General features: G+C 43.3%; 1 protein-coding gene and 1 long non-coding RNA gene across 4 annotated transcripts in view; one reads left to right on the top strand and one right to left on the bottom strand.

The window, feature by feature from the left end:
- Window positions 1–27283, bottom strand: part of RAD51B (RAD51 paralog B) — a 469034-nt gene that overhangs the window by 24830 nt on the left and 416921 nt on the right. For both annotated transcript variants that reach the window (XM_075754197.1, XM_075754195.1), the window contains exon 11: window positions 5203–5322. In XM_075754197.1, coding sequence (XP_075610312.1) covers window positions 5203–5322 — 120 coding nt within the window. The remainder of the gene's footprint in view (window positions 1–5202; window positions 5323–27283) is intronic.
- On the top strand, window positions 571–21976 carry LOC142602048 (uncharacterized). Of its 2 annotated transcripts, XR_012835688.1 has the most exons (6): window positions 571–1359; window positions 4297–4531; window positions 6332–6490; window positions 13751–13941; window positions 15072–15188; window positions 16814–21976. It is a non-coding gene; the product is annotated as an uncharacterized LOC142602048 (long non-coding RNA). The 2 variants fall into 2 exon arrangements; XR_012835689.1 differs by lacking the exons at window positions 571–1359; window positions 4297–4531; window positions 6332–6490 and adding an exon at window positions 13223–13478.

Genomic DNA, 27283 nt, shown 5'->3' with positions numbered 1-27283 from the left:
CAGGTTGTGTGTGCTCTGGCTGCTTCCTTAATTACAGTGGTTGTTGACAACTTCTGATAGAGACCCTCTCTTTGAGCAGTCCTCCCACTCCCCCACTTTTTTTTGCAGTCTGAACACACAACAAACCGGGACAACGTTCTGTAAAAATAAGCTCACTGTAATGCAGTGATTCCTGCGCCACAGTTATGCTGTGTTCGTCTCTTCTGTCCTCTCAGTTTGTGCTGCTACTGTTTATTTCCTCTTTCTGGCTATAAGACGTTTTATTTATTAGTGCTGGATTTCCTGTTGCCTGCAGCTGCCCGTACTTTACTCTCTCCAGCTCACTTTTTGCCGTTCGAGTCAGTCTGTAGGTTTGTTATCCCGCTGACTGAGGTGCTCTCAGCAAGTTGGGTCGGTGGTTGTATTAAGCAACACTTGACAAAGAGGGGGACTTGCATGGCAGCCTGGGCGTACAAAAAACCCAAACAAACCAAAAGCTGATAGGGGGACCCCTCACAGGCATAGGAGGGGTCCCTTTTTTATAACTTACTGATGCAGAGGTTATGCTTTCTTGGATGGCAGGAAGACCTCTTGTTTTGCTTGCGCACACTGCACCACAGGGAGGAAGTCAGCTCTTCGAACTGTACACAGTCTGCAAGTCTGACAAAGGAGGAGTTAAAAGTTTGCAATTATTTATGTTTCAGACTGTGGGTCACATAGTGGTAGAAAGTCGTGCGGACTTTCCACACGTGAGGTTCATGAATAACTTGACTTTTTGTGGACATTCGACATCCTCGTAGTAAACACAAAGACTGCTTATACGGAAAGTGAGATCATGAAGGGGAAAAACTGTTTTGCTGCTTTGAAGGTGATTTCTCTGCTGGAAGGAAGGAGGAGGCATGAGCTCTTAATGCTCTGGGTTTACCAGCAAGGCCAGTTGGAAAAGCTCACTCATCTGCGCTGGGGAGAAGTGCTTCATCTAATTCTCTGCTGTCCGATACCGATTTGGCACTATTTCAAGTGGCAGAGAATAAGGTTGAAGCAGCACCTAATGGTAATAATCTCTTTCTTGTGTTTTACATGTGAGGGGCTGCCGTAATCTTTTCTTTCTGTTTGGTGGGGATTTGGGGCCTGAAAACTGAGCAACGAGAGTTAAGAGCGAGATGAATTCCAAGGCATGGAGGCAGCTGTGGCGCATTTCACCGCGATGCAGCCGTAGCCCTGTCAGGATGTGATCCCTTCAGCCGCTGTTCATGGTGGGCAGTTTCTGGCGGAGAAGCGCTGCAGGTGCAGCACCATTAGACACTTTTTCCTTTGTGTCACATGTTCGAGAGCTGCCCAGGAACATTAAATAAGGAACAGTCTTCTGACATCTTCCAGGTAAGATGGAAACGGGAGATCCTGAGCATCTGAATTATGAAAGATCCCACTGTGTTACCTGCAAGCCAGTGTTTTAACCCCAGCGTCCTGGCCAAAATCCAGCTCTTCTAATTACATCCTGCCTATGTGAAAATTCCCCTGCATTTGTACACCGCTTTCTTCCCCACTCATTTTCAGCAGCTGCGTGGAGTTGCCAGGTGCAGCGAAGCGCTTGCCATGTTCCACCTCAGGCCTGGCTGCTTTTCAGCGGGGAATGAAATGAGCACTGTGCACAGCATTTGCAGTGGGTCTGGATCCTCTGCAGGGAAGGAAGGGTGCTACAGAAGAAGCGTGCCCAAGGATCAGCGCTGGGGCCTTGTCATAGAAGGTAACTGTGAAGAGGCCAAAGGTAGACCGCAGGGTCACGGGAGAGACAGGAGGAGGCTGCTGCACTGTGATCTGATTTTTCTCCCAGCGTCTCTCACCTACAAGGGCTGGAATAGCTGGTACGCACTGATCTGGTTTTGGAGGCTGACTGACTTCAGATTTGTTTGCGCAGTGGGAGAAGCTCTCGGTCCCACTTACGCCAGCCACCGTCAATACGTTTTTACCTTTTGCACATCTGGTTATTGATCAGTGTGAACAAGGGAAGCTAAGGGAAAAAAAATAATTCAAAACCTTTAAATCTATGGATTTGTTTCCTTCCCTTCCACTTCATGGCTTATGTGCACACTGCTTTTTTGCTCAGCCCTGCTGGGAACAACTCTCTTCAACTGCCCATTAATCCCCGTGGTAAAAACCTGACTCATACCACTGGAGAGGAACAGGCTGATGGATTATCCCTCTCTTCTGAAGAGGTGAAAGAGGATGGCTGCAGCAGTAGTTATGGGATAATAAGAAGCAGTAAGAAATGCAGGGCACATACAGAAGGATAATGAAATCACATATGTTCAATACAGAAGTGACTTATTGGCTCATGTGTCCAATTTTCTTGTCAGACAAGTTCTTTCTTTGATTATGGCATTTTTACCACAGTCCTGCCTGAATATTATACGGAAGCACATACAAAAATGTTTGAGATTGCTCCTGATAGTACATCAACTCCACTGGCAGCAGTGGAGGCAGAACATGCCCAAGGCAGACAGAGCACTGACTTGCTTTCCTGCCCCTCCCCATCCCTCTCTGATCTTTTCAACATCTTAAACCCATGGGACAGCAACTGTGAATAGTCTCTCTGTTCCAAGGGGGAAAAAACCAAGGTTATCTCAAGGTGTGATGCCAGCATGTTTTCACTATATCCCAGAAGGAGAAGTATCATAGAATCATAGAATGGTTTGGGTTGGAAGGGACCTCAAAGATCATCTAGTTCCAACCCCCCTGCTGTGGGCAGGGACACCCTCCACTAGACCAGGTTGCCCAAAGCCCCATCCAACTTGGCCTTGAATGATTCCAGGGATGGGGCATCCACAACCTCTCTGGGCAACCCGTTCCAGTACCTCACCACTCTCACAGTAAAGAATTTCTTCCTTATATCTAATTTACCCTCCTTCAGCTTAAAGCCATTACCCCTTGTCCTGTCACTCCATGCCCTTGTAACCAGTCCCCCTCCAGCTTTCCTGTAGCCCCCCCTTCAGGTACTGGAAGGCTGCTGTAAGGTCTGCCCAGAGCCTTCTCTTCTCCAGGCTGAACAACCCCAACTCTCTCAGCCTGTCTTCATAGGAGAGGTGCTCCAGCCCTCTGAACATCTTCGTGGCCCTCCTCTGGACTCGCTCCAACAGTACAGCAAGCCTTGAAAAGGGAGGGAATGTGTGTTGTCTGTGGTGTAAGGTAGACAGCTGGTACTCAAAGGCCCTCTAGCCATGTTGGCTGTGTGACTTCAAGTAAGGCACAACTTTTTTAGTCTCATTAGCCCTGTCTTTAAACTGTATTTAGTAGTTGCTTCATGGGGCTGAGAAGAAGGGGATTAAGCTTTAATTCATTAATGTTTGTAAAACATTTTAGAACTTGAAAGGATATTTCCCAGGTAGTGCAGAGCGCATTAAAAAGCTTATCTCCCTCTCCAACCACAAATGGTCTTGCAATATGAGAGAAATATGTGAAACAGTGCTTGCATTTCAGTGTTTGTAATAATAAAACCCCCTGCCCTCCAGCCAGATACCTCTCTATCCTTCCACGTTTTTTAAAAAAATGGAGAGGTAACAATGAGAAACTTTAGTCTAAACAGGGTGCAGTTGCTCCCTGGAGACTTGAATGCATCTCAGTGGAATTTTCCCTGCCTTCAGCCTTTTGTGCTTCTGAAAGGTCCTGGAACCAGGCATGTGACTGTAAAAGCAAAAAAACCCCACTTCTGTGTCTGAGTGCTCTACCAAATATTTGCAAGATAGCCAGATAAAATGGCTACAAGCAAGATCAGCAGGGTTGGACTGAATGGCCAGTGGTGCAGCACTGTCAAGAAGAAAATCTAAACTTTAGTTAAAATTAAATTAAATTAAATTTTACAAAGGTCTCTTCAAAGCACAAAACTGGTAACACTAAAGCTGGAGAATTGCTGGTGAAATGTATTAGCTTTTAAAAGAAGCTTATTGAAATGGAGTAGCTTCCTTGTTGTGATGGAAAATTCCTTGTTAAAAAAGAGCCCAAAGCTTTGTGAGTGGGCATGTAAGTAGAAAGCTGCAGAGTAGCCTTCTCCATGCCATCCTCTTTGGTGACTGGGAGTGACGTGACATCGGCTTCTACATCCCATCAGCTCCTTGGTCTCTTGCACTGCTGTGGTAGGGGTGCACAGTACTTTTTGATAGGGGCCATGTACTCTCTCGTCACCCAAAGACTGCAGCACACAGCAGATGATAGCAATCTGCCTGCCTCACTACTGCAGGGGACCCCACTGCAGCTGATTTCTTTGCTGGGTTACCTACAGCCACTTTGGCAGTACTCCCCATCTCCCATCTTTCTGTACAGGTTACTCTGCTTTTCAAGAGGTTGCTCTGGGAGGCTTTCCCTGTGACTGCAGAAGACAGAACCAGCCTCTCGGGCCAAGGGTGACTGTGCATCGGCAGTCGGCACTAACTGAACCCACGGCTTTCCCTTAGGGATGTGAGGCTCGACAGCGGGGAACAACCTGATCCTGATCACAGTGCAGCCAGCGATGCCTTCAGCAGCCTTCAGCAAGTCATACATTCTCTAAGTCCGTAAGGTGAGTAAATAGTTCTGTGGTTTGCAGTCACGTGAATACTTTAGAAGTGCTTTGAAGACAGGGGAAGCTAAGCAGCTGTACCACACACCGATCTTCCCACCTTTTGGATTGCTCCCTGTTCTCCTTCCATTGTGAACTGTCAGAGCCCGGCTATTAGCAACTCTGTTACATCATCTCTGATGATTTTCAAGTGGGTTACAGGAATAAAAGCTCACTGAACTATTGCTTCTTAATCAAGCCAATAGGTGGGTTTATCATTGCTCTTAAAAAGCAGAAGCGAACATTTCACTGTGTTACAGGCTGTGGACACCAAGCAGTTTTGTGTGTTTGACTGTTGGTTCCTCCAGACTGGAGAGGTGACGGGGTGAATTAGGAAGGCACATGTGGCCTATGCTTCTTCAGTAGCATACATGTTGTCCAGAGGCTTTTATTACTATGTCATTTACATTAACCTGAACAAAATACAGGATTTTCCTAAGTTCAGAGTTAACTATGGCCCCACACCTACAAAGAACAGCACTTGGTTTTAAGGTTTTAAAGAGACAAAAGAAGAAGAATGCCCACTATCTGCTTCACCAAATTTTTGAAAACCAATGTTGTCATTCATTCATTTCTTAGTAGAGGTTTCATTTGTCCTTTTTATAGATTGGATGTACTGCTTGGAGTCTCACCAGTAGTGCTGGGTAAAGCAGCATCAAGTAAAGTATCTTTCAAGGCAGTGTTCCTCACTCGTATGGTCTGCAGGGCAGGATTCGTTCCTTCCAAGGTTAAATTTGTTTGATCCTTTCCATCTGAAACACACAATAAAGACAGACACCTCAGTGCCGATGTGTCAGAATGAGATCACAAAGTTACCATTTCCTCCAGTGAACAACCACTTGGAAATCTGTTTAATCCACAAAACAAATCAAAGTAATTAGTTCAGTATGAACTAATTTCACAGACTTGCTGAAAATGGATTGACTTCTGTGTAACGGTCCTCTTTCTGCTGCCTGCCTGGCTGTCCCTCTGGTTACCAGTGTGCAGACTCTCATTCTCATTCTGGCTGGCAAAGTTTCTGATGCTACTCCTGTGCTCTGGAGCCAAACCTTAGACTAGCCCAGGCCCCTCTACCGTCCTTTGGTAGAGCTCTCCAAAGGCCAGTGTATACTTGCTGAGGACCTTCGCATCACATTAATTTTCCAATAAAACTGTTTTTTGGTAGCCAGTGCCTATGAACAGAGAATGGGATGTGCAAGAGGACTGACATTATCTACCACAGCTTATTTTCTACAGTTCAAACACATTTCCTAGAGATAACCAGAGTACAGCTTATACTAATATATTTTGCAACTATTAGCAAATTACCTTGGATTCAGAGAAAATATTATGGCTCCACCCTATATGCTTTCCTAATACCTAGGCTGAGAGCAGAGCCTGCTTCCTAACCAGTAAGAGCTGCTCCTCTTCTAATCTTAGTCCCATGTCAGTGCAAGGCTGTAAAGTGCTTTGGGATGAAGTTTACTGTGTAAATATAGGGTATTAGATTACTGTGATTAGACACCTTATGCAGAAAAAGGACTTGTTGTTTGTGAGAGGAGATATTAAAAACCAAAATGAAAGCCCTTCTGATCAACCTGCAAGATGATGAAAAGAACACAAACTGAAGAAACACATACAGTTATCAGGACCAAAATACCTCAGGTACTAATGAATCATCAGTCAGATCATGTCATGTCCTCATGTTTGCTGCTACTAACTGCGTTGCAAGGTGTCCCAGGCCTATTCAAATATGTACTTCTCCTCTTCCAATTTCTACAGCTGACCCATTGAGACAAGCTCCATCATAGCACAGGGAGATCCCAGCTGCCTGAAGGACTCTGCAGAACAGCCAGTTCATACCTGGGCCGATTCCTATTGTTCTGTATCAAAGCTTTGAAGAAAGTCAATAAAGCTGAAAGGAGGAGGATGAAAGGCAAGGTATTCCACTGCACCAGGCCATGACAGTATTAATACTAACAGAGGTGATACTGTAGAAGAAACCCAAGGCTTACACAGGCTGTCAAGGGAAGCTGTGTCTCAGTGTTATTCCTCCTCTCTAGCCCTGTTAACTGCACGAAAAGCAGCTACACTAGAAAAGAGTTGCTCATGTAGCTCTCCTAGTATAACTATACCGACAATGACGATAACCCTAACGTGGGTAGAACAAACCTCACTTTTGCCAATACAGCTTTGATGAATTCCTCAAGGGAAATATGCTATACTGACCAAAGCACCTTTAAGACTGTTTGAAACAGCTTTCGTATTCACTGCAAGGCATCTACGGCATTGTTTAAAATTATATCCCTACCTAACTATACTTAATTTTAATGTAGAGCTGGCTTGACAACCCAGAAAATGTACAGAAAATCTTTCTGTGAATTTACTGGGAAAGTCTTAAGAATCAGTGCAGTTGTCTATACTCTGTCTAGCTTTGGGAGAGGGCTGGCAGGAAATGTATCTGAGAACTTGTTTCAGTAGAAAGCCAGGAAAGGGACTAGGTGAGCAAATTCTTTCCAAAGAAACAGCTCTTAGTGAGCCTTTAGGAACTTTATATTATTATCCTATTAAAACAAACAAACCAACAAACCCCCCAAGCCCCCAAAGCCTACTCTCTCAGCAAGAGAACAGAAAATACCGTCTGTCTTCAAGAAGAATTTAGGCATTCTGTAGTCATGATGTACTAGGCTTATAAACATTGTCATTCTTAGTGCATCAAAGATAACATAAAGGATTTCTGTGGTGTCATATTAGCCAACTACATTTTTGAGCCTGAGATAACCCAGTAAATATGCATTTCAATGTGCTATCTCTTTTTTGCTCATTTGTTTGTTTCTGTTAAACCATGACGTTTAAAAAAAAAAATCACAGGAATTTTGGAAGTCTGTTTAACACCACCGCTTTTTGAAAAGCATCGCTTGGGAATTCCAGGCCTAATGGAATTATAAAATCTGCTTCAGATTTTATAAAGCAGCTGGCCATAGGTTTCAACTACAGGATACTATCGCTTTTTTTCTGGTTTTCAGTAAGGTCCATTTTCCACCATCAGGGGTTGTATAGGAAGCTTAGTTGCGAGTTTAGCTGAAGAATGATACCACCCATCCATAATCACGAATTATAAAGCTTAACATAGCTTTTTAGCACTGTTTTTCTAGGATAACTGCTAGTTACTAATAGGTATTGAACATTTCCCATTGATTGTGTGTGGAATAGCATTACCCAGTTGTATCCTCACCTGAAGTAGGATGATGCTACATAAAACTGCTTAGATTTCTATACAGCCTCTGATTCAGTCTTTTTTCTCTCTGAGTGATTCAACTGGTGGAACTGGCCTAAATGGCAAGCACATGCAATCCTTTCATGGGGCTAGAAGCCATTGCAAAGTTATTTGTAGTACATGTATGCAAATCAACTTCAGTTTGAGATAGTCTGGGAGAAGTTTGAGGGGGATTTCCCTGCTTTATGTAATCTATTGTTGCTTCTTAGCTTCCTCTATTCACATGGCCAGGAGGCATAAGCATGACACCACTGGTAATTTCTCAAACTCAATCTGAAAGCAAAGACAATGTTCTCGGTGACCTAAAGCAGTCTCGCAGCTTTCGGTAAATCCTCAGGCGCTGGTTCAATGATATCTGGAATATATATCTGAAGGAGCAGTGCGGGGAATAACTCAGATGGTAAGGGCTTCACTTACTGGCATGCTTTGAAAGTGGTCAGCAGCGAGGAAGACCTATGTGCTATCCCTCATATACAACTCTGGCCTACCCACAGCTCTAATTTTACATTTCTCGATCCATACAGAGCACTGCACCTCACGCATGACAGGTGCTGTCAGTGTCGGATCAGTGTGGGGCAGTTACAACACCCCTGCAGATCAGACTGCAAGTGCATGGCTGTGGCTGCCTTCCCCAGCCATTCCCATGGGGAGGTGAGGAACAAAACTCATCTTACCATGTGCTCAGGAGGATCTAGTCCCGGTAAAGATATTCACTGAAATGACAGGAGAAACACCCTGCCTGCTAGCAGCCCACGGAGAGCTCTGTGCTGCTACTGACTGCTTCTGATGATACCCAGGTGAGCCTGTTCAGTGCTAGGCTGGGTATCGCTCTCTACCCAGTGCATCGTGCTGCACGGACTGCGGTTCCAAATTGGAAGATTTATAATTCATCAACTACCCAGATTCTGAGAAACACGCTTACCAAAAACCACAGCTAAGGGAAATACAACAGGTGAAGTAAGCATGGTGGCACTGCGGAGGAAGGAAATCTCCCTGCAGGGCACTGATAAGAGTGTGCTTGATATATACTGTGTTCAATCTGGACAATCTGCAACCGGGAAAACACAGGCTAGCTGAAGGAAATTCAGCTCGGAGGCCCTGGGGACTGAATCAGTCTGTTAAAATGCTTTGTTGGTTGTATTTATCACTACTTAATTAGGATGCTTAACCAACACATTGGAAAGATAGTAACTGTTAAATATTCAACAAGCTGACCTTTCAGTTACAATATGACAATTCTGAATAAAGTTCACGGAAAGCTTGTCCTTCCTAGTTACTCCAACAAAGCCAAAGGGAACTGGACTGGATGAAAAAAAAAAAAGAGGAAAAAAAAAAGTAGGGCACTATTGTGGAGAACCGGTTAAAAATCCAGGTCTTGCCACGGGCTCACTGAATGATCATGGGCAAGTTGTTTCCTGCCCTGTGCTTCAGTTTTTTTCCATCTGTAAAAAGAGTACGACAACGTTGACCTTCCTTGTAAATTGCTGAGATGAATGGCTAGAAAAGCAGCACTACATTATTAATTACTTATTATTATTTCTGAGGAAGAAAAAGCAAAGAGAAGAAGCCATCAATCTTTCAGGGTTTTCTTGGTCCTCATAAAAAATAAAAAAGCACCACGTAACATGCATTTCACACACCAGAAACTTTTGGCGAGCCACCCTTAAGAAGAAATAGTGGGTGCACAATTAAAAGAAAGTTAAAAGTGGGCAGACACTCAGGAAAATGCTCCAGATGGTGAAACGAGTTAGGCTGCAGAGCAGGCTCCCACAGGAAGCGGTGAAACCCCCATTGTTTGAGACATTTGAAACTGAATTCTTCAAAGTGCTGGTATATATAATACAAGGAACCGTTTTGCGCTGCCTCGAAAGGTAGCAGCACTGGGACGACCTGGGAGAGCTACGCCTACCATTTCTACAATCTTAAGGGGATTCTTGCCACTCCAACTACGAGGAGCTGTAGACTCACTTTTTATCAATATAGTATCTGAGGAACATCTACCGGGGAGTAACTACATTGTATTTTTCCAGGAGACAGATTCAGCAACCCTTAACAGATCTTTCGTGTTCCTACTTCTGAGATCTGAACTTTCTACGTCCAAGAGGAGGAAAAAAGCCCCCAATTCTCTGAGCATTACACTGTGCATCCTACAGACAGACTATTTCCTATATTACAATCTAATGAAAAACTGGGTGGCTTGATTTTTACAAGCAGTGGTTTGCAGAAGAAATACCATGATTTTAATAGGAACCAAATGAGCGATCATTACGTAAACAGCATTATGAGACACAGAACTAATGTTGAAACGTTAAATGCTCTGGGTGAAACTCATCAAAATGGGAACTGGCAGCGGCGTGCTGGAACATTGGGGTTTCTCCACACTCGGATACTACTGCAAACATTTCCCACTGCTGCTAATGCTGGTTCAGCTCCTCTGGAGGTAGCTGTGGAGGGAGTCTGACTGCTTCTGTTGTTACTGGCACTTAAAATCTTAAGACCTTCTCTGAAATCCAAAGTCAGAGCTTTGGGCCAATTTTATTGATAGAATTTCGTTTACTGGTAGAGGAAGAATTTTTTTTTAAAAGGAGCTTAGAATTAGAGTTTTAATACCTTAATTTCCTCTTGGTTTCATACCTGCTGGTATAAGAAGAGGCAAATTGATTCAGATGGCATATAGGCACTAGTGACCCTGTCTTACTTTATTCATTTGGGCTCTGTACAGTCTTCTCTCACAGGCTGCCTGCCTTCAATACTGTCACCTTCATGGTGACCAGCAATAAAATGGCCCAAACACATCAGTTATCAATATTTCTTTCCGCAGGGTGGGCAGGCATAAGGGAAGGGAGCTGAAGTGACGGCCATGGAGTGGCCCGATGCCTTTCAGCCCTTCTGCAGCCTGAAGCAGCGGCGCTGCACACCCCAGCACCCCAGCACGCCTCGCCTGCTGCCTCTGCACAGGAGGGCTGGCGCCGCCTGCACGCTGCCCCCGTCCCTGGCCAGAGACACAGCAATTTCCTCAGGAATGAATCACGAACAAAAACACAAACAGGAGCTATTTAAGAAGTTTTCTCCTCCCCCCCCGCCCCCCGCAACTGTCCTGTCCAGTATCATATTCCTGACAGTTTATTCTTCAAGAATTTAGTCATCTAAGGTTTCAGTGACTCATGTGATGAACCTTCTACCCATTTCCTGGAAAGAGTCCTGCGTGGTCCTCTACACTTCCCTGCCATTTTCCCCGAGGGTCTCATTCTCACTACATTTTCATATAATTCAGCTTTCCTCCATTTTTGGGGTGGGGGAGGGAGGCAAAAATATCTTGAGTACGCCCAAATTTGCAGTGTAACCAGAAAGCGGCGCGGTGAAAGAAACATCTGGAAAACAAAGACGGGCACTGAACCAGAGAGTCTCTTTTGGAAGTGGCTGCCTCTTGGACTGGAAGCTGGTTAGAAGAAAAGGAGCTGCTGTAGGAAGAGCTGTGTGGTACAATATGGTCATGAATTTACCAGGGCTGTACCCTATAAAATGAAGATGAAAAAGATTTGAAGGCGCTGTCTGATCATTGCCTGGGTGGGTGTGACTCACCCTGGGCAAATGCCTTGATGACAAGTACCCTGACACAAACTATTGAATGAATTGGGCTGGATGAGAACCAAAGTAACCATTTTACATACTTGGGTCAATCTGAAAGACACTTCTGTGCAGAAAACAACTGCTTCCTTTTCCTGATTAAAAGAAAGTTCAAAAGCTGCTCACAGACAGCTTGAAGGATACTTTAGCAAACTCTGATCTAAGCAGGGTTGTGCTACGCCTACAGCAGACAGCTGCCTGGACACCAGCGATGCCCAGACCATAGCTCCTGCCCCATACAGAAGTGCTACCTGTGCATACTTATGTTACAGTTAAAACAGGGGGGTCTAGTGTTCTTCTTAAAATATTCAGAAAAGTGTGTGAGTATGAGCCCATCAATATAATTACAGAAGTGTAAAACACCTCAGCGACAGGGCCGGTATGTGCTTATAGACCTACATCTTCTATGCCTAAGTCAGCACACCGAGCTCCCTGGCTTACACTAACTTGCAGTAGGGCTAGTTAAGGAATTTGCAGATCTGTCTGATGGAGACAGGGCCAACATGTCCAGCATTCTTAGAGGATGATTTCAGCGCTCAGTTATACCAGTATAACTGGCATGTATACTGGTGTGCGCACACACACACACATATATACACACACACATATATATACACGTCAGCATATCTACACTGGCACACATCACAAGCGTGTTACCTTTAAAGGGATGTGGTGTCAGGTCAAAGTTGGACCGACATTCTTCTTCTTAAAAAACCCCCACTCTTCTACAAGCCCTGATTCCAACAGAAATGTTTCCACGATTTATTTTAAGAAGGGAACATTCCCCTGCAGTGCTCACCGCAACCCAAACATTGCAGTGCTTTGCAAGAGCATGAGAATCAGAGAGGAAACCGAAGAATCTGTTTTCATTGCTCCAGAAAAGAAATACAAAAAGTAAACAAACAGCAAAAGCAGTGACAAATAAATTTGATTTTAGTGGTGGCTGCAGGGTTATCTATAGTATGGCTAAGGAGACTGGACTTGAAGCATGCATGCTTTTTTAGTGATTTCTACAAGACGTGTGACTAAGTGTGAGATGGGGACTCGTGGGAGCCACCTACATTCTAAGAGATTTATTTTTCTTTGGTTGATCTTTCCTGCACTTCACACCTTGCCTTTCACATCTGAGAAACTGAACAGCAGACTAGAATAAATTGCCTCACTCCTTCCAAAGCTAGAAAATAATTTGAAGCCTAGGCAAGCTATCCAGGGAACAAATCCCTCGTTTGTGGGAGAGCTCTCAGACGCTTGAAAGTAATGGGAAGAGTCTTTCCTCTAAATATCTGGAGCCCTCTATTCTACAGAAAGGATAACCTGCCATCAGTGCTACTGCTTGTTTATTTGCTCAAGTTTGCAAAAAGCGGCAACCTCTAGGAGAAGAAAAAAAGGGGCATATGGAGACAGAAAGAACTACTGAGCGAGAACATACTTTCCTGACTACCTACTGACTGCATGCACGCACATATGCATGCAGACATGCACACACAGCACACGGCTCCTCAGTCTGAAAGGTCTGTGTACCGAGGAGAGAGAAAAAAAATAAGTGAAGCCTGCACAAAAGGGACTGTAAAGACTGATCTAGTGGCAGATTAGTGATTTCACCAGAAAGTTTTTGGAAGCCGTAAACAGGAAATGGTAAAGTAAAAGCAGGTGGAGCATGCTGACTGCAGGAACAACGCAGGAAATAGCTGAGCGTCTGAATGGGTGCAAAAAAAATGCTCTTCTGCTCAGTCCTTGGCAGTCACAATACACCCGCTCCTCCTTCTCCTGGTCCTCCTTCACTACCCTTATCTGCCCAAGCTATAAAGTCTCGCAGTCTGCAAGCACCTTTTGCTTGAGTAATCCGCTCTCCTTGAATTTCAGAACCAGCATGGGAGAGTTGGGAGGTTCTCCGTGGAAGGCAAAAGACAAGCGGGGACTCACCTACTGCGCAAAGGAAGAGTCAGAAGTACCCAGCAGTACCCACTGCCTGACAGGGGCTTCAGGCTGGAGGAGCCAGAACAGCGTCTCTGGCTACTGCCCCAGGTGCTGCAGTCCCAAGTGTATTTAGCATAATAGTCAATCAGAGAAACATTATTCCTACCACCCCTTTCATTCTAGGGGGCTCCCAAAGTGCTTAGCTGTAGGAATCATTCTCCATCTCTACTGAAATAAAGTCTCTTCTGGGGCAGAGCACTGCAGCTGTTTAATAGCTCACAGCAACATCACACAAGCAGATGGAAAAGAAAGTGAAATGTGTAAGAAGCATTCTTTCCACTTTCCTTCTAACCCTTCCTTTCTCCCCTCTTTGTCCACAGCAATTTGTGCCAATTCCAGACAACTCCAGATGTGTGTCTTTCCCACCAGTATCTGTAGAGACTTGGCTCTGGAGATGGGGATCTGCTTGCCAACATACTGCCTTCCGGTGCTTTCGGCCCCAAGGGTCAAGTTCCTGCTGCCACACTCTCAGCCCTGGCTGTGCTGCCAGACGTGGAGGGCAGACGTGCTGGTAAGGAACAGTTCTGCTTTCTTCTAGATGAGTATAGTGTTGATGTGAAATTGTTTAACATAGACAAGACACTCTTGCCTTCAAAGTATACTAAACAGTCACATTAGAGCCCTGAGGAAAGTTAAGAGAGGAGCATATAGATTAGTTTGAATCATTTTGACCGTGTCTACATTTTAAGTATTAGATGGTAAAGCTATGTTGGCAAACTCTACTTTTAGATATTTTTCCTCCTCTCCTAGATTTAAATTGAAAAAAAATCTGTTTCTTCTTATATTGTGAGCAAAGAAAACACTAATGACAAAGGGGCTTCTATGGAGTTACAACTGCACAAACAAAAAGGTTTTTCTGGTAGAGAAATCTTGCAAAGAAATCTTGCTCTTTTTTGACATTGCTGTTTTGGCAAAACTTACCAGATGTTATTGGGGGTTCAAACTTACGCTGCCTTTTCTACATCTTTTAAAACAGAGAGTTACTGTATGCAACCTAACACTTTTTAAGTTCAAACTCTTAAATCCTAGTCTGCACAGGGCCTTTGGGAGTAAGGTTCAAACTCACCCTGCCCAGCCTCCAATATCCCACCTGCACTTCTGCTGGGCCATCCCTTCCCAGGGGTGTCCTGAGAACAGTCGTGATCAGAGCCTGGCACCCCACACCACTGCTCCCATGGGAGGAGGGAGGGGGCACTGCCAGGGCAGAGGTTGGTGTGGCACCTTCTGCAAGTGCCACCATGCTCATCTAAGATGCCATGGGGTGTAAGTGCATGGAGAGGATGTGTCCTATCAACTTCAGGTGCGTGGCAGGACAGCTTCAGGGAGTTAAACGTTGGCACTGACCTTTGGGAAAAACCAGTCTGTGAATCATATTAATCTAAGAAACCAAAAAAAAAAAAAAATTGGAATGAGCTGAACAAAAATAAACAGGTGTCTCTTTCCTGCTCCTTTCACGGTTTCTGCTTCCCTGCACCCTCACCCACATTTTTTTTTTGCACTTAAGCTGTGCAGAAAAACGGCAGGAATGAGGATCCTGGTATAATTACAGTTTGCTGAGAAAATCACAGCCCGCAGCAGTAATTCCTTTAGTGCTAGAGACAGATGCTGCTGAGGTCTAATCACAGTCTTCCCACTAACCAGGCCCTGAGTCTAATCTGTCATCAGCTGAGAGGCCGCTGGCTCCCGCCGCGCGTGTGAACCCGAGCTGCTCGCCTGTTCCTCTCCCCTCGTCCAGAGCCAGGCAGTGCCAGACGGAGGGTATGTTTCCATTCGCTCCTTGCCCTCAGCTACAGCGATACTACAACTTCAATGCGCTGCTTATCTCTCCTCCATGCCTAGTATCAGGGCTACTCAAAGCCTCGCTGGAAAGGGCTCAAGTGGTTGTTTTCAACTTACAATGCTGCATAGTGACTGCAGTTCAAAAATACAATTTAAGCTGAGATAAGTTGAAGGAGAGGCTTAATGAGAACGGCCTGTAGCTAATTCCTCCTTCCAAAACGTATGGTATTTGCAGCTTAGTAAGAGGACAAGGCTGCACTCAGTGATGGATCATATAACGTCCATATGTTAACAACAACAAAACCCAAAAGAGTATGAGTGCTGATGAGCACAGAAGTAGCAGGAAGAGGGAAAAGCAGAACTGGGTATATTGAAAAAAGAGCCAGGAGAGAGCATACGTGTAAGGAGAGACTGAACTAATCTCTCCTATGTGTTATACACAGCTGCCGCCATTGCCATCAAATGTTTTGTATCTGACATTCAAAGAGCATAGGGCCACATCTTTGAACTTCTCTGTGCTGGTGAAGGAAACTCGAAAAACAACTGACCTCACCAGCTCAGGAGTGCCCCTCTGCAGGCAAAAGTCACCATGGTACTGGATTAACATCTTTAAATTGGATTCTGGTCATAGAAGGGAACTGGCTGCAGAAGTGTATTTCAAAGGCATGTTACTGTAGCATGAGTGAACCAGTGAGAACTGGGAAAGTCCTTAAGCTGATACCCACCTTACAGCATCTGTATAGTTAAGAGGTGCCCTGAAGTAGCAAGGGAGATGCTGTGTTTGGGAGGCGTAGGCTAAACAGCTGTGTTTTGCGTAAGCAGCTCTTAAGAAAGGCATAAGGGAACAGAGTCGGTCATCATTTCTAGTCAGAGGCAAAAGCATATTAAACTAGCTGACTTTCTGTAGTGGCCTGTGGCCAACTCAATTTCTTCGTGTTCAGCGTTTTCCGAATCTGCACATGGTAGCTGGGCACACGCGATAATACTCACCAGATCTCTGCAGTGAAGGCATGCACGGCAGCGTCTCAGCCACTGACAGACCGAGGGGAACAGAAAGCGTAGCGCAATGTCTCAGAGAGGGGAAGGAGTGACTCATACAGGAAAAAAAACAAAGCAAAGATGAACTTGGAGCATAAGAGAAGAGGCAGACTTGGCTGTAAATCAATTTTCTTGCAGTCAGAAGGGTGGGTATTACGGTGAGAGGACTTGTACTTGACAGTAATGGAAGTCCAAGGAAGTTTGATTAAGATTAAATGGCAGTCACAGGCCAACATAGAAAAGAGGCTTTAAGGCGAAAATCAAAGACAGGAAGTGACTCAGTAGGTCAGAAGCTGTGGTAGTGAGCTGGATAGATTAAGTGGGACTTGGAGCAGCTAAGTTAGGTCTGCTAATGAGAAGTGATAACACTTACAATGTCACCAAGTTTAACAAATCTGACTCTGAAATCACCTTCAAGGCCTTGATAGCAAATCAGAGATTGCCGAGTTCTAATAGTATCTACATCAGAGCAGATACCATATGTGTTTTAAAAAGAGATTGGTTTTACAGTCACTTTTTGACCCTGCCAAGCTTCCTGTAAATAGTGCACTGTTTTGCCTGAACAGGATTTCTTCTTAAGGAGCCTGGAAGAATGAACTGACTGATAGAAACTGCAAGACTCTGAGAAGGGCAGTTACTGCAGGTTGAAAAGACAGATGCAATGGAGAAACTTCTTTCCACCCCTAAATTCAGTAAGTCTTTGATTCAACAGCTTTGTTCACATCCAGGGCAGCCGGAAGAGAACAGTCACCTTGTATTTTTGTACCTGATGAGAAAACCCCAGATTGTATGTGTGCACTGGGACAGTTCAATGTGTGTCTATTCCAACTTCAAAGAGGCTTTCAATGCTCTTTCAGATGTAGGGTGTGAGGAAGGGTGAGAACTGCTAAAGCTAGCCCCATCCTCATTAAATCTTTGCCCTCTCCGGAGCAAGCATGCAAGCAGAGAGAATAGAAGATATGCATGAGCAACTGAGCATCTGTGATCTCATGACCTTTGACTGTTGTATTATGGGAAATGTATTCTCCAGTTGCTATGCTTTTCTAATTCATTTGTATTTTCCTTCAGCGACTCCCTTGTATTTTCTTTGGTCCTCCTGTGTAATGGTTTCAAGGAACCACAGATATCTCCAAGTTAAGCATGCATACAATAGGTTTAATTAAATGTTTGCGAGTATCCCACAGTTATGCAAGGGAAAGGGAAAGCAAACAGTTTTGTACTTGCTTGTACCTATCGCTTCTGAGCCCTGGCTTGGGTGGAGGCATCTGCACCACTGCCCTTTACGTCCATTTCCAACCTAATGTGAAACGAAGGCCATTGGGTCCTGCTGCTCTGCATGTAAGCACTTCAGGCATTTCACTCCCATTAAAAAAGCTACAGATCGCCTGTGAAAGGTGCAATGCTAAAACCTTTTAGGCTAAGCTAGAAGAAATAAAAAAATAAATTAAGGTAGACATTCTTTACTCCACTAACAAAAATTGGATAGTAAGGTTAAAAATATCCATAACCATTTCTTAAAATACACTAAGATGCTATAGGGAGAGTAGCATAAAAGCAAGGGTTTTGATCTTCTTCTGTATTTTGAAATTAATTTTTTCTGTTCTCTGTGCCATTGGCACAATCTCAGTCTTGGTGCAACTCCGCAATGAGTTACCTATTTATTCTTCTTTTAAATGGGGATCTTCACTTTTTTCACAAGTAGTTAACTACATTATTTTATATGTACAGAAGAAAGCTGCAAAGGATTTTTGTTTTCATTTCAGTCATTTAAAATAAATATACATGAGGGAAATGAAATTGGGAAGGGGAAATTTTGTCAAGCAAAGATGGAGGAATAAGAAACAGGATGCAAAGATTATGAGTCAGTTCTTTAAGTCAAATAGAAGACATTTTTACAGTACAGATAGTAGTGAGTTTCTTTAGAGGAAGAATCTCTTGTTAGATATAGAAGAGTTAACAGTATCTGCAAGGATAACCATGAGGCCTAACACTAGTGATTATTGCTAATAGTACTAGTATGAAGTACTTGTCTTGAGTTTTTCAAGGACTGATATCATTATTATTTCAAAGTTGACACAAGCTAATTTGAAAACACTTTGGCCTGGCTGTACATATTTTATTGCAAATCCATCCACTACTTCTCTGACTCCCAGAGCTAACATACATCAGAAAAGATAAGAATAATTGTAAGACTGGAAAGAAAAAAAATAAAGGCAAGTTTGATGAGAAAATAAAGAAACCATGCTTCTAACTTTGATCTTGGCTATTTCCCTGCGCTGAGGCCAGAGGCATTGCCAGTTTTCACAGTCTGACATGCTGGATTTGGGCAGGGGCTGGCCTAGCTTTGCTGGAGCTTGAGCCGCAGTGACTTTTCAGGAGGGAACAGAAAGCATGGGTTGTTTCCCTCATGTAGCAAGGCACAAATGACAGCATGGTTGTTTGAGAAGATTGAGAACTGCTGACACTAGTAACAGGAACTGGCAGCTGCAAAGGAGAGTAGGAGTGGGATGAAAAGCAGTCTTACAAAGTGAAGGAGGAAAGGAGAAGGCCAGGGAAGATCTAAAATTGGGAGCAGCTAACAAATGCTGACAGAGATTACTCTTCTGTCCTCAAGGGCCTGATCCTGAGCACATTCAGGCCAACATAAAGATTCCTACAAGGATTTTTGAGATACTCCTAATGAAGCTTTCTACTCTTTGCCCTGTTCTTAATCTGCAGTCTGCATTTCCACTGCATCTTCACAAGATGCTTCTTAAAAATACACCTGTGTTTGATGATGGCTGGGAGTCAAGAATGTTTATTCTCAGAGGTGTGTGAAGAAGAGATTGGAGCTACACTTCACCCTCCTCCTTCATCTCTGCCACGTCTGCCTGATGCCTGCATTCCACCTGACAGTTCGGATGGCCCAATGCAGCGACTATAGCAAGGATGCAGTGCAATGGTGTGCTGAGGGCACACGGCCTGGGCTTTTTTGGGTTTCCTGCTCTGATTACGGAGGGGTTTGATTTCTGTTCTTTGGTTTTCTGAATTTTTTACTCAAGCTGTCCTGAGCGCTCTGCTCCATGTAAACAAGAGCTGGCATGTGCTCATGTTTATAAGCTCAACAGCTTCATCAGTTTCATTTTTATTCATTGCTTTATACTTTTCTGTATGTTGTTTATATTTTTTTGCTTAGTACTGTTTGCATCTCACCTGTCAATCTTCTAAATGGCAGATTGATCATCTTCACCGTTGCTTCTCTGTCTCCTACTAAACTGCAGTTGTGAAACTCTTGAGTCAAAGTCCAAGTTACTCTTTTACATGCCATCCTATCAGGAACTCCATGGACTATTTCTGTCCTTCTCCTCTAGTAGTGACAGCTGATTTATATCACCAAGGCTAAGGCCAGTGAAATCAATGCCCAACTTTCTCCCAGGGGGATGAGTTTTTATGGATGGCAGTTAGGTAACTCTTTTCACTATACAGGTACCAAAAATACTCAGCCCATCTTCATGACACTAATTAAGGCCCATGTGGATGACGATGCAGTAATCTTAGACCTTGGGCCACCATAAGTACATTTAGACTTCTCTGGTTCTTCATGTTCCACTTCTCTTTAGTAAGTCATGACTACTTTTATTCTCCAAATACACGAGAAACTCGAAGCTAAAGTTCAAAGTTCAGTGCAATCCCTTAATTCTGTGATGTAAACAGTGCAATTTACTGAAAAATGCTCCCCTAAATTTTCTGCTTCCTTGGGATAAGGAGGGGAAGTGAAAGAGGAGAAAACAGTGATTAGTGATTTCTTTACAACTTCCTTTTACTAGCTAGTTCTAAAGTAGGTTTTTTCCCCAGAAAAAGTCCTATCCCTGACAGAAAAGCAGCTGCAAGCCTAGCGGAGCTATCTGTGCACTCTGACGGCAGTGTTCATGCTGCCTGTCACCCTGTCGAGTCCCCAGACAGACTAGGAAACAAGAAGACAGAAAGGTTGAAAAATGAGAGTATAAATACTCTGCAGGGAGCTGGTAAGACAGCAAAGTCACAATGGTGAAAAGGAGAATGTCAAAAGTTAATCTCAGGTGTAATACCTTGGAGGCCAGATGCATGTTGTGAGAGGTGTCGTTCATCTAATATTTATGTTTTGTTTTCCCTCCGTGAACTTTAAGGTAGGCCTTAATCAGTGAATGCTGCATTCTCTGTAAATGCCTTGAACGGCCTGTTGTTGCCTTTCAAAGTTTCTTATTCAATAGCACATTTTTTCTCTGTTTTTAAATGCTTGCTGGAGTCTTAAGAGGAGGAGTTTTTAACCTAACAATAAAACACCTGCATTTTATTAAGACTTGGGACTTAAGTTCCACCTCCCTCAATTTTACTGAAGTGTTGCCATTAGTCGGGTTAACCCTTTCAGTCAGTTTTGCTTTGAAAGTGAAGTTATATGTCTGCTACACATAGGCTAATTCCACAGTCCTACATTGTACTTGGAGGAAAGGAAAACCAGCTCTGAGACAGACCCAGAGGGTCCAGTGCTGATTGGCAAGGGGTGCAGAACCCCTAAACCACAGCTGCAAAGTCTACACCATCCCTAGCACAACAGCCTCGCATCAACATGTTTGCTGGCAACGGAAAACTGAAAACTAAAATGTTCTTACCAGCCACTCTTGTTTCAAGAGTTACATTTTTGAGTCGTAGCATAGAAACTTCATTCAACTACACGGGAAAATTTATTATTCTCCCTGTTCCTTCCCTTTGCTCTCTCGTTCCATTGTCTTAAATGAGAAGTGGAGCAGCACTATACGGTGATTTTTGTGCCTGGACCTCCAAGTGTGTTATTATCCCTATATGAAATTAGAAAAACGGCAGCATGTGGATGTGAAGTAATTGCCCAAATTCACGCGGCAGTTTAGTAGAAGGGCTGCTAAGTTCAGTTATCAATGTACAAAGCAGCTGCCCTGCTCCCCACTTAATTTAGTTTTTGAATAAGCAGTTATTTGCCAACTCTCCTTCACACACATCACAGAAGCACTGCACTGCAAAGAGCAACAACTGCTAGCTATTTTACCAAATATGATCAGTTCACTGAAGACAGGAGAGAGTAACTTAATGCACCCAGCCAGGGACTGAGCATCTGTATAGCAGTAGCACTGATTCCATTTCTATTGCTATGTGCTTATGGGCACGTAACTTTAGTTCTTTATGACTCAGCTTCTCATCTAGTCCATAGAGAGAGTAATTCTTCACAGCTAGCAGGTGAATCAAGAGGTCATAGACTTCTGATGTTTTTCTGGGTTAGTCATTCATCTTAGGACCTCAGTAGCACACCTGTACAGGGATAATTGTACTAATATGCATCAGAGCTGCATGGAGAGAACAGGTACATCAGAGGTTTGGAGATATTCAGATGCCATGGCATACAAATTCCTAAGATAACCCAGTAGGTAAATAGAGAAATATTAGTTGCTACCCAAATACTGGTCAGGTATAATTCATTGTATAGGTAGTTATTATTTATTATACAGTCTGATGTATTAGATACTGGTGTGATTTATACTAATACATCCCTACAACACTAGTATAGGAAATATTATCACATACTGTGGCACTTATAAAAGGAAATGCACAAAGTTGATGTTGCTCTTGTAAACAAATTGTTTCTATTCATTCATACATACCATTATATGATTTCAAAACTGTGTATATATCAATAATCATTGGAAATGGTCTTTATAAACCCACATCACAGCAGAGCTAGTTTTAGGGACATAAAATTATCGCTGCTCACACAGAGTATCACCTGATGTGAGGATCCAGCAGACTGGGACATGTAGCATCTGGTGTGGGAGTAGCAGACAGCCCCTGTGACCTAGTGCTAGCTCTGACCACAACCCAGTGGGTGTACACTTGTGTGCCTGTTGAGGGGCACAGCTTGCCTCCCCTGCCATTTGGAAAGACAACGGATGAACATAATTTGTAAAGATAAGGAGGAGGTGCATGAAGATGATCGGAGGGCTGGAGCACCTCTCCTATGAAGACAGGCTGAGAGAGTTGGGGTTGTTCAGCCTGGAGAAGAGAAGGCTCTGGGGAGACCTTACAGCAGCCTTCCAGTACCTGAAGGGGGGCTACAGGAAAGCTGGAGGGGGACTGGTTTTCAGGGAGTGTAGTGATAGGACAAGGGGTAATGGGTTTAAACTAAAAGAAAGTAGATTTAGATTAGATATAAGGAAGAAATTCTTTACTGTGAGGGTGGTGAGGCACTGGGATGGGTTGCCCAGAGAGGTTGTGGATGCCCCATCCCTGGAAGTGTTCAAGGCCAGGTTCGATGGGGCTTTGGGCAACCTGGTCTAGTGGAGGGTGTCCCTGCCCGCAGCAGGGGAGTTGGAACTAGATGATCTTTGAGGTCCTTCCAACCATTCTATGATTCTATGATAATCTGGAGAGGAATTTTTCATATCTGAGTCATGACTTAGAAAAGTCTTACTTTTCCATTCAGTGTAAATATGCATAAACAATCATTCTGAATTGATTTTAAAAATAAATGTAAACAGCTTTTCAAAGTCTCTCTTAAACCAAATTAGGGTAAATCTCACATTTGTTTGAGTTTACACCCTTTAACTAGCTTTAGGAAGCTGTGATTTACATTGCTGTGTAAATCACATCTGCTCATAAGCTGTGGTTTGAAAACACTGCACATCTGTGGTATCAAATGTGTGCAAATTAGAGAATTATATGACATTACCAGTCACTTACATGCAAATGTAAGCTTCATTTTTTGTGTAGTATTTGAAGTCATGTTATTATGTAGCATAAACTACAATCATCTACTCTCTACTTAGATAGCAATCCAAACAGGGATTTGCAATCCCTTTGCAATCATTTTCACATCGCCATATAGTCAGGTACCCCAATCAGGAATGTAAGTTACAAACTGTTATGTGCCCTGAAGCATGCTTTTGGCCATTCTTTATAGGTGGCCTGGCCACCATACTCATTACTTTTGAGTAAACAAAAGGTGGAGTTTTGTATTTTGGAGTTGTGTTTGTTGGTAAAAGAGGTATTTTCTTTGCAGCTATCTGGAAAAACAGAGGGTTTTCAGCTTTACTTTCGTCATGTATCTGTGGCTTCTTTTTGAAGTTGATACCAGATCAACCGGAGCCAGCATCTTATGATCCAAGATCTAGAAGTGGGGAGGTGGTATAGTCAATCAGTCATAGAGTCTTTTCCAACATTACGAAAGGGGTTGTTCCCTATGACAGGTTTGCTGTATTTTTCTTCCTCTGACAGTATCTCAAGAGAGAGTGTCAGCAAGATTTTCCTTCTTCTATTTCATAGTCTTGCTCTCATTTTCACCTCTTTTTTAATATAAGTTCTTTTAAGCATGTTCTGCTTTAAATTACAAGTTTATTTCTTTTGAGTCTTAACTGTATTTCCCTTTAGACAAATAGTTCTACAAAGCTTTCATCAGAAGACCCAACAATTACTTATAAACATCATTAACGAAGCCTGACCAAACAATTATGCAGAAGCTATTATCTCTACTTTTCATAATAAATTACAGATAAATTAATACATGGCTCGATCAAGGTTGTACAGTGAATTAATGGTAGCAGCTGGAAGTATAGCCTAGGAACTTTGACACCCACACTCCTGCTGAAATTACATGCCCTGAAAACACCGGGACTGTCTCAGACCCACTCTGCACTACCAACATTCCTGTCATATGACTGAAGTGTTTTTAGGCTATGAAAATTAAAGAAAAGGAAAAATAATGTAAATCAATGTCTGATTCTACATTGTTTTCCCCTCTGAGGCTAAAAGACTTTTTCTTTTTCTTGTTTTATTTTTTTCTTACAGTAGATATTGGCAGGCTGAAAGTTGAAATAAAATAGGAAAAAATAACAAGCATTTTTTGAGTGATTACTCAACTGGGGTCCTTTGTGACAGGAAATGCAGCTGCGTGACTAATGGGCCTGACTTTCTCTTGGCTTCCTTCCCCCTTCAAAGATCTTGTTTACTGCCCCAGCCAAACTTTTTTTTTTTTTTAAATTGCTAGAAGCTAGCAATTTTCCAGGAAAAAAAAAGATCTTTGCAAGAGGCAAAGGCAGTAAATCTTAAGAAGATCAAGGGCTGCAGAGCTCTCCCCCATCTACTCCTTTTAGCCTTCCAGGCTCTTGAGTCACGTCATATCTTCCCCCGCTCCACTCCGAACATGTGTCTAGCAGATCTTTCTGCTTTGGTGAGGGGAGGGAGTATGCGAATCACATTTACAGCATCTAACCCTGGAATTCATAAAGGAAGGACTAATTCCATTAAGGAAACCAGGGGCCTCATAAGCCTCTTGCATTTTGTCTTTTTTTATTATATTTTCCTTGCTCTCTTTTTAACAGCAGTTGTGTGCCCATACTCCATAATCATATGACTGTTAAGTGTGAGCTATTGAGATTTGACACAGCATAGTCCCATTAGTAAGGGGCCACGGAGCTTTAAATGTTGTTTGCATTTGGCCTGTTTTGTAAGTCTGCTTTGTTGAGCTTCCTAGGTAACGGCAGACAGGCCAGGATCTGAACCTCCCCTGAACTGGAAAGGAAGAAGAACCATGCATCCAAGCTTAATGGCAGGCCCTTATCCCTATAATTCAGTGCAATGAATCCCCAAGTTGCGTCTCAGTAACAGGGAGTGTTTGGCATATGGTTGGATAGAGTACCTAAACAAGCAGGGCTTGTCATCCTTTGGAAGGTGTCAACGGGTGATGCGTACCCTGAAGGACAGCGGTGCTGAGCCCTGTGGAGGGGCACAGTGGGCTAACGGAGGTGTCTGTGCTGTGAAGGGCTCCCAAAACTACATGCTCGATAAAGCAAACATGACATTTACTGGTCTGAAGGTGGGCACTGGCGCAGGAGCCTGTGTGCTGCCAGCAGCGGTGCCAGCACCAGCCGTGCCACAGAGGAAACAGGGAAAACTCTGGACTACTAGTGGTGGGTTTATTCCTGCAAGGGGGTTAGAAACTCAGCCAGACAGGTAAACAACAGCCTCAAAAATCATAACCGAAGAGAAGTGGAAGCCATTCTTCAGTCTTCTCAAGAGACCCTTCTCTCTGGACAGCTGGGGGATCAAGTCATTGAAAAATAGTTTGAGGGTTGCTCCACAATCTACAACGCTGGCATGGCTCCCTGTGCCCTGTAGCGGAGCCTAAAAAAGGAGGTGAATATATTCATTACCATAAACTGCGCAGAGGAACCATCAGAATGGGTATTCTAAAAAAAGAGACAAAACCTTTGCTTATGAATAGACCTAAAAGAATTGAATACATGTGTACAGAGGGATCATTTTCCACTACCTACAAGAGGAAAAATCTCTGGGGAAGTGGCTGATGCCAAATATTTTCTTATGCTTCATGTGTCAGCAGGGTCTGGCAGAAGCCCTTAAAAAACAGAGCACGAATTTTGTGCAAATTGAGAATCACAATTTCTGGTGATTTGGATTGCTTCACCAAACTTGAGACATTTCTCCAAAAATACAGCAGATGTTTGATGATGTACCAAGTTTTCAGCATTTACACAGATCAGATGATGTTAAGATCAGCAGAAAAAAAATAACAGAATAACACAGTAAAAGGCTTCAGAGCGGTCCTGAAAAAAAACCCTAAGCTGGGCTAGACAGACAAAAATGTTAATTTATTATAACAGCTATAAAATGCTGGGGAAAGACATTATCATAGCAAGCTATACAGCAAGGTTACAGAGGGGCTGGACTGGGTGCAGAAGTGGTGGGCACAAGGACTCATTGGAACGGGAGCTCTGTGTGTGTAACCTGGCTGCGTGACCTGCCCATCCCAGGGCACCACTGTAAAAAGACAGGCAGTAGACTTTGACTACAAAGCTTAACAATTCCAGAGACTGAAGGAGGTTGTTACAGAGGATGCGGCCCTCAGGTATCTTAACAGTACACATGAGACAGGGGTGTCCCCAGAAGAGCACTAGCCTAATCCTCTTCCAGCTATATGGTCAAAACTGAGGTCAGTCATTTCTGTGCAATGAATGCTAAGAAAAGCTGAGTGTCAGTGCATTCAGATAGAGAGGAAGGATTTGGCATTTGTCCATGAATGTAAAAAGTTTCCTGTCTTTTTTTTTTTTTTTAATTAGAAGCCTGTGTTAGAAGACTGACCATAACCCACTTACTGCGATTGCCAGAATGGCCTGGCAAAGCCCCCTCTCCTCATGAATACAAGGGTTTTTGTTTTTTTCCCCAGTTCTAAATTTATGATTTGCAGATTTGGAGGGATTTGGCGAGTTCAAACTTAATCCCTAGAGCATTTGATGAAAAAGCAATGATGCAAAGTCCAGAGCTACACTTTGTATGTGATGATTTGCTTAAAAATTTTGCTTATGATGGGGCTATGACCCAGTGGAAAGTATATGAGCCTATCACTGAGAATATTCTTAGCCTTGTTGCTGACTTCAGGTGAAATATGAATAGTGTATCCTGGCTAGGAAAAATGATATAACCTCTCCTGATTGTTATTTCTACTTCCCTGAGGTAAGCTTACTATAAGGTAGTACAACTAAACAAATGGCAGCATATGTCAAGCTTATCATTACTACATGTCCTGTACCTGCTAAGGTAAACAAGGTCTGACAATGTAGCAGGAATTGTAAGACTGTAAGATGTCTTCAGTGAAATACAGATTTAGCTCTACTGCTCCAGTTCCACTATTCCGTATCAACGAGTTGGTAGGAAATAGTACCTAAACAAATTGGTTATTACTCAGAAAAAGTGTGCAATTAGGCTGTGATCTGGTTTTAGGTCTGTTATATCATGGTGGAACCCATGAAGCAAGTCAACTACTGATATTTTGCTTGACCAAAAAAATAATAAAAAAATATTTTCATTCTTCTAGTCATTCAATTCCCTGCCATCTTCAAGAGTGTCATCAGAATCACGAGGGTCTTGAAGAAGAGTAAAGAAAACGAGTCAAGTCACAAAAAACTCAGAATAACATGACCTGCCACCCTGACAACTGTGGCTGTGATGTTCCAGTTCCAGAGCCGTAAGCAAAACTGCCC

Source organism: Balearica regulorum, chromosome 5 (assembly GCF_011004875.1).
Source record: "Balearica regulorum gibbericeps isolate bBalReg1 chromosome 5, bBalReg1.pri, whole genome shotgun sequence".
Lineage (NCBI taxonomy): Eukaryota > Metazoa > Chordata > Aves > Gruiformes > Gruidae > Balearica > Balearica regulorum.
The sequence above is the reverse complement of the archived record's forward strand: the minus strand, read 5'-3'. Positions and strand labels throughout refer to the sequence as shown.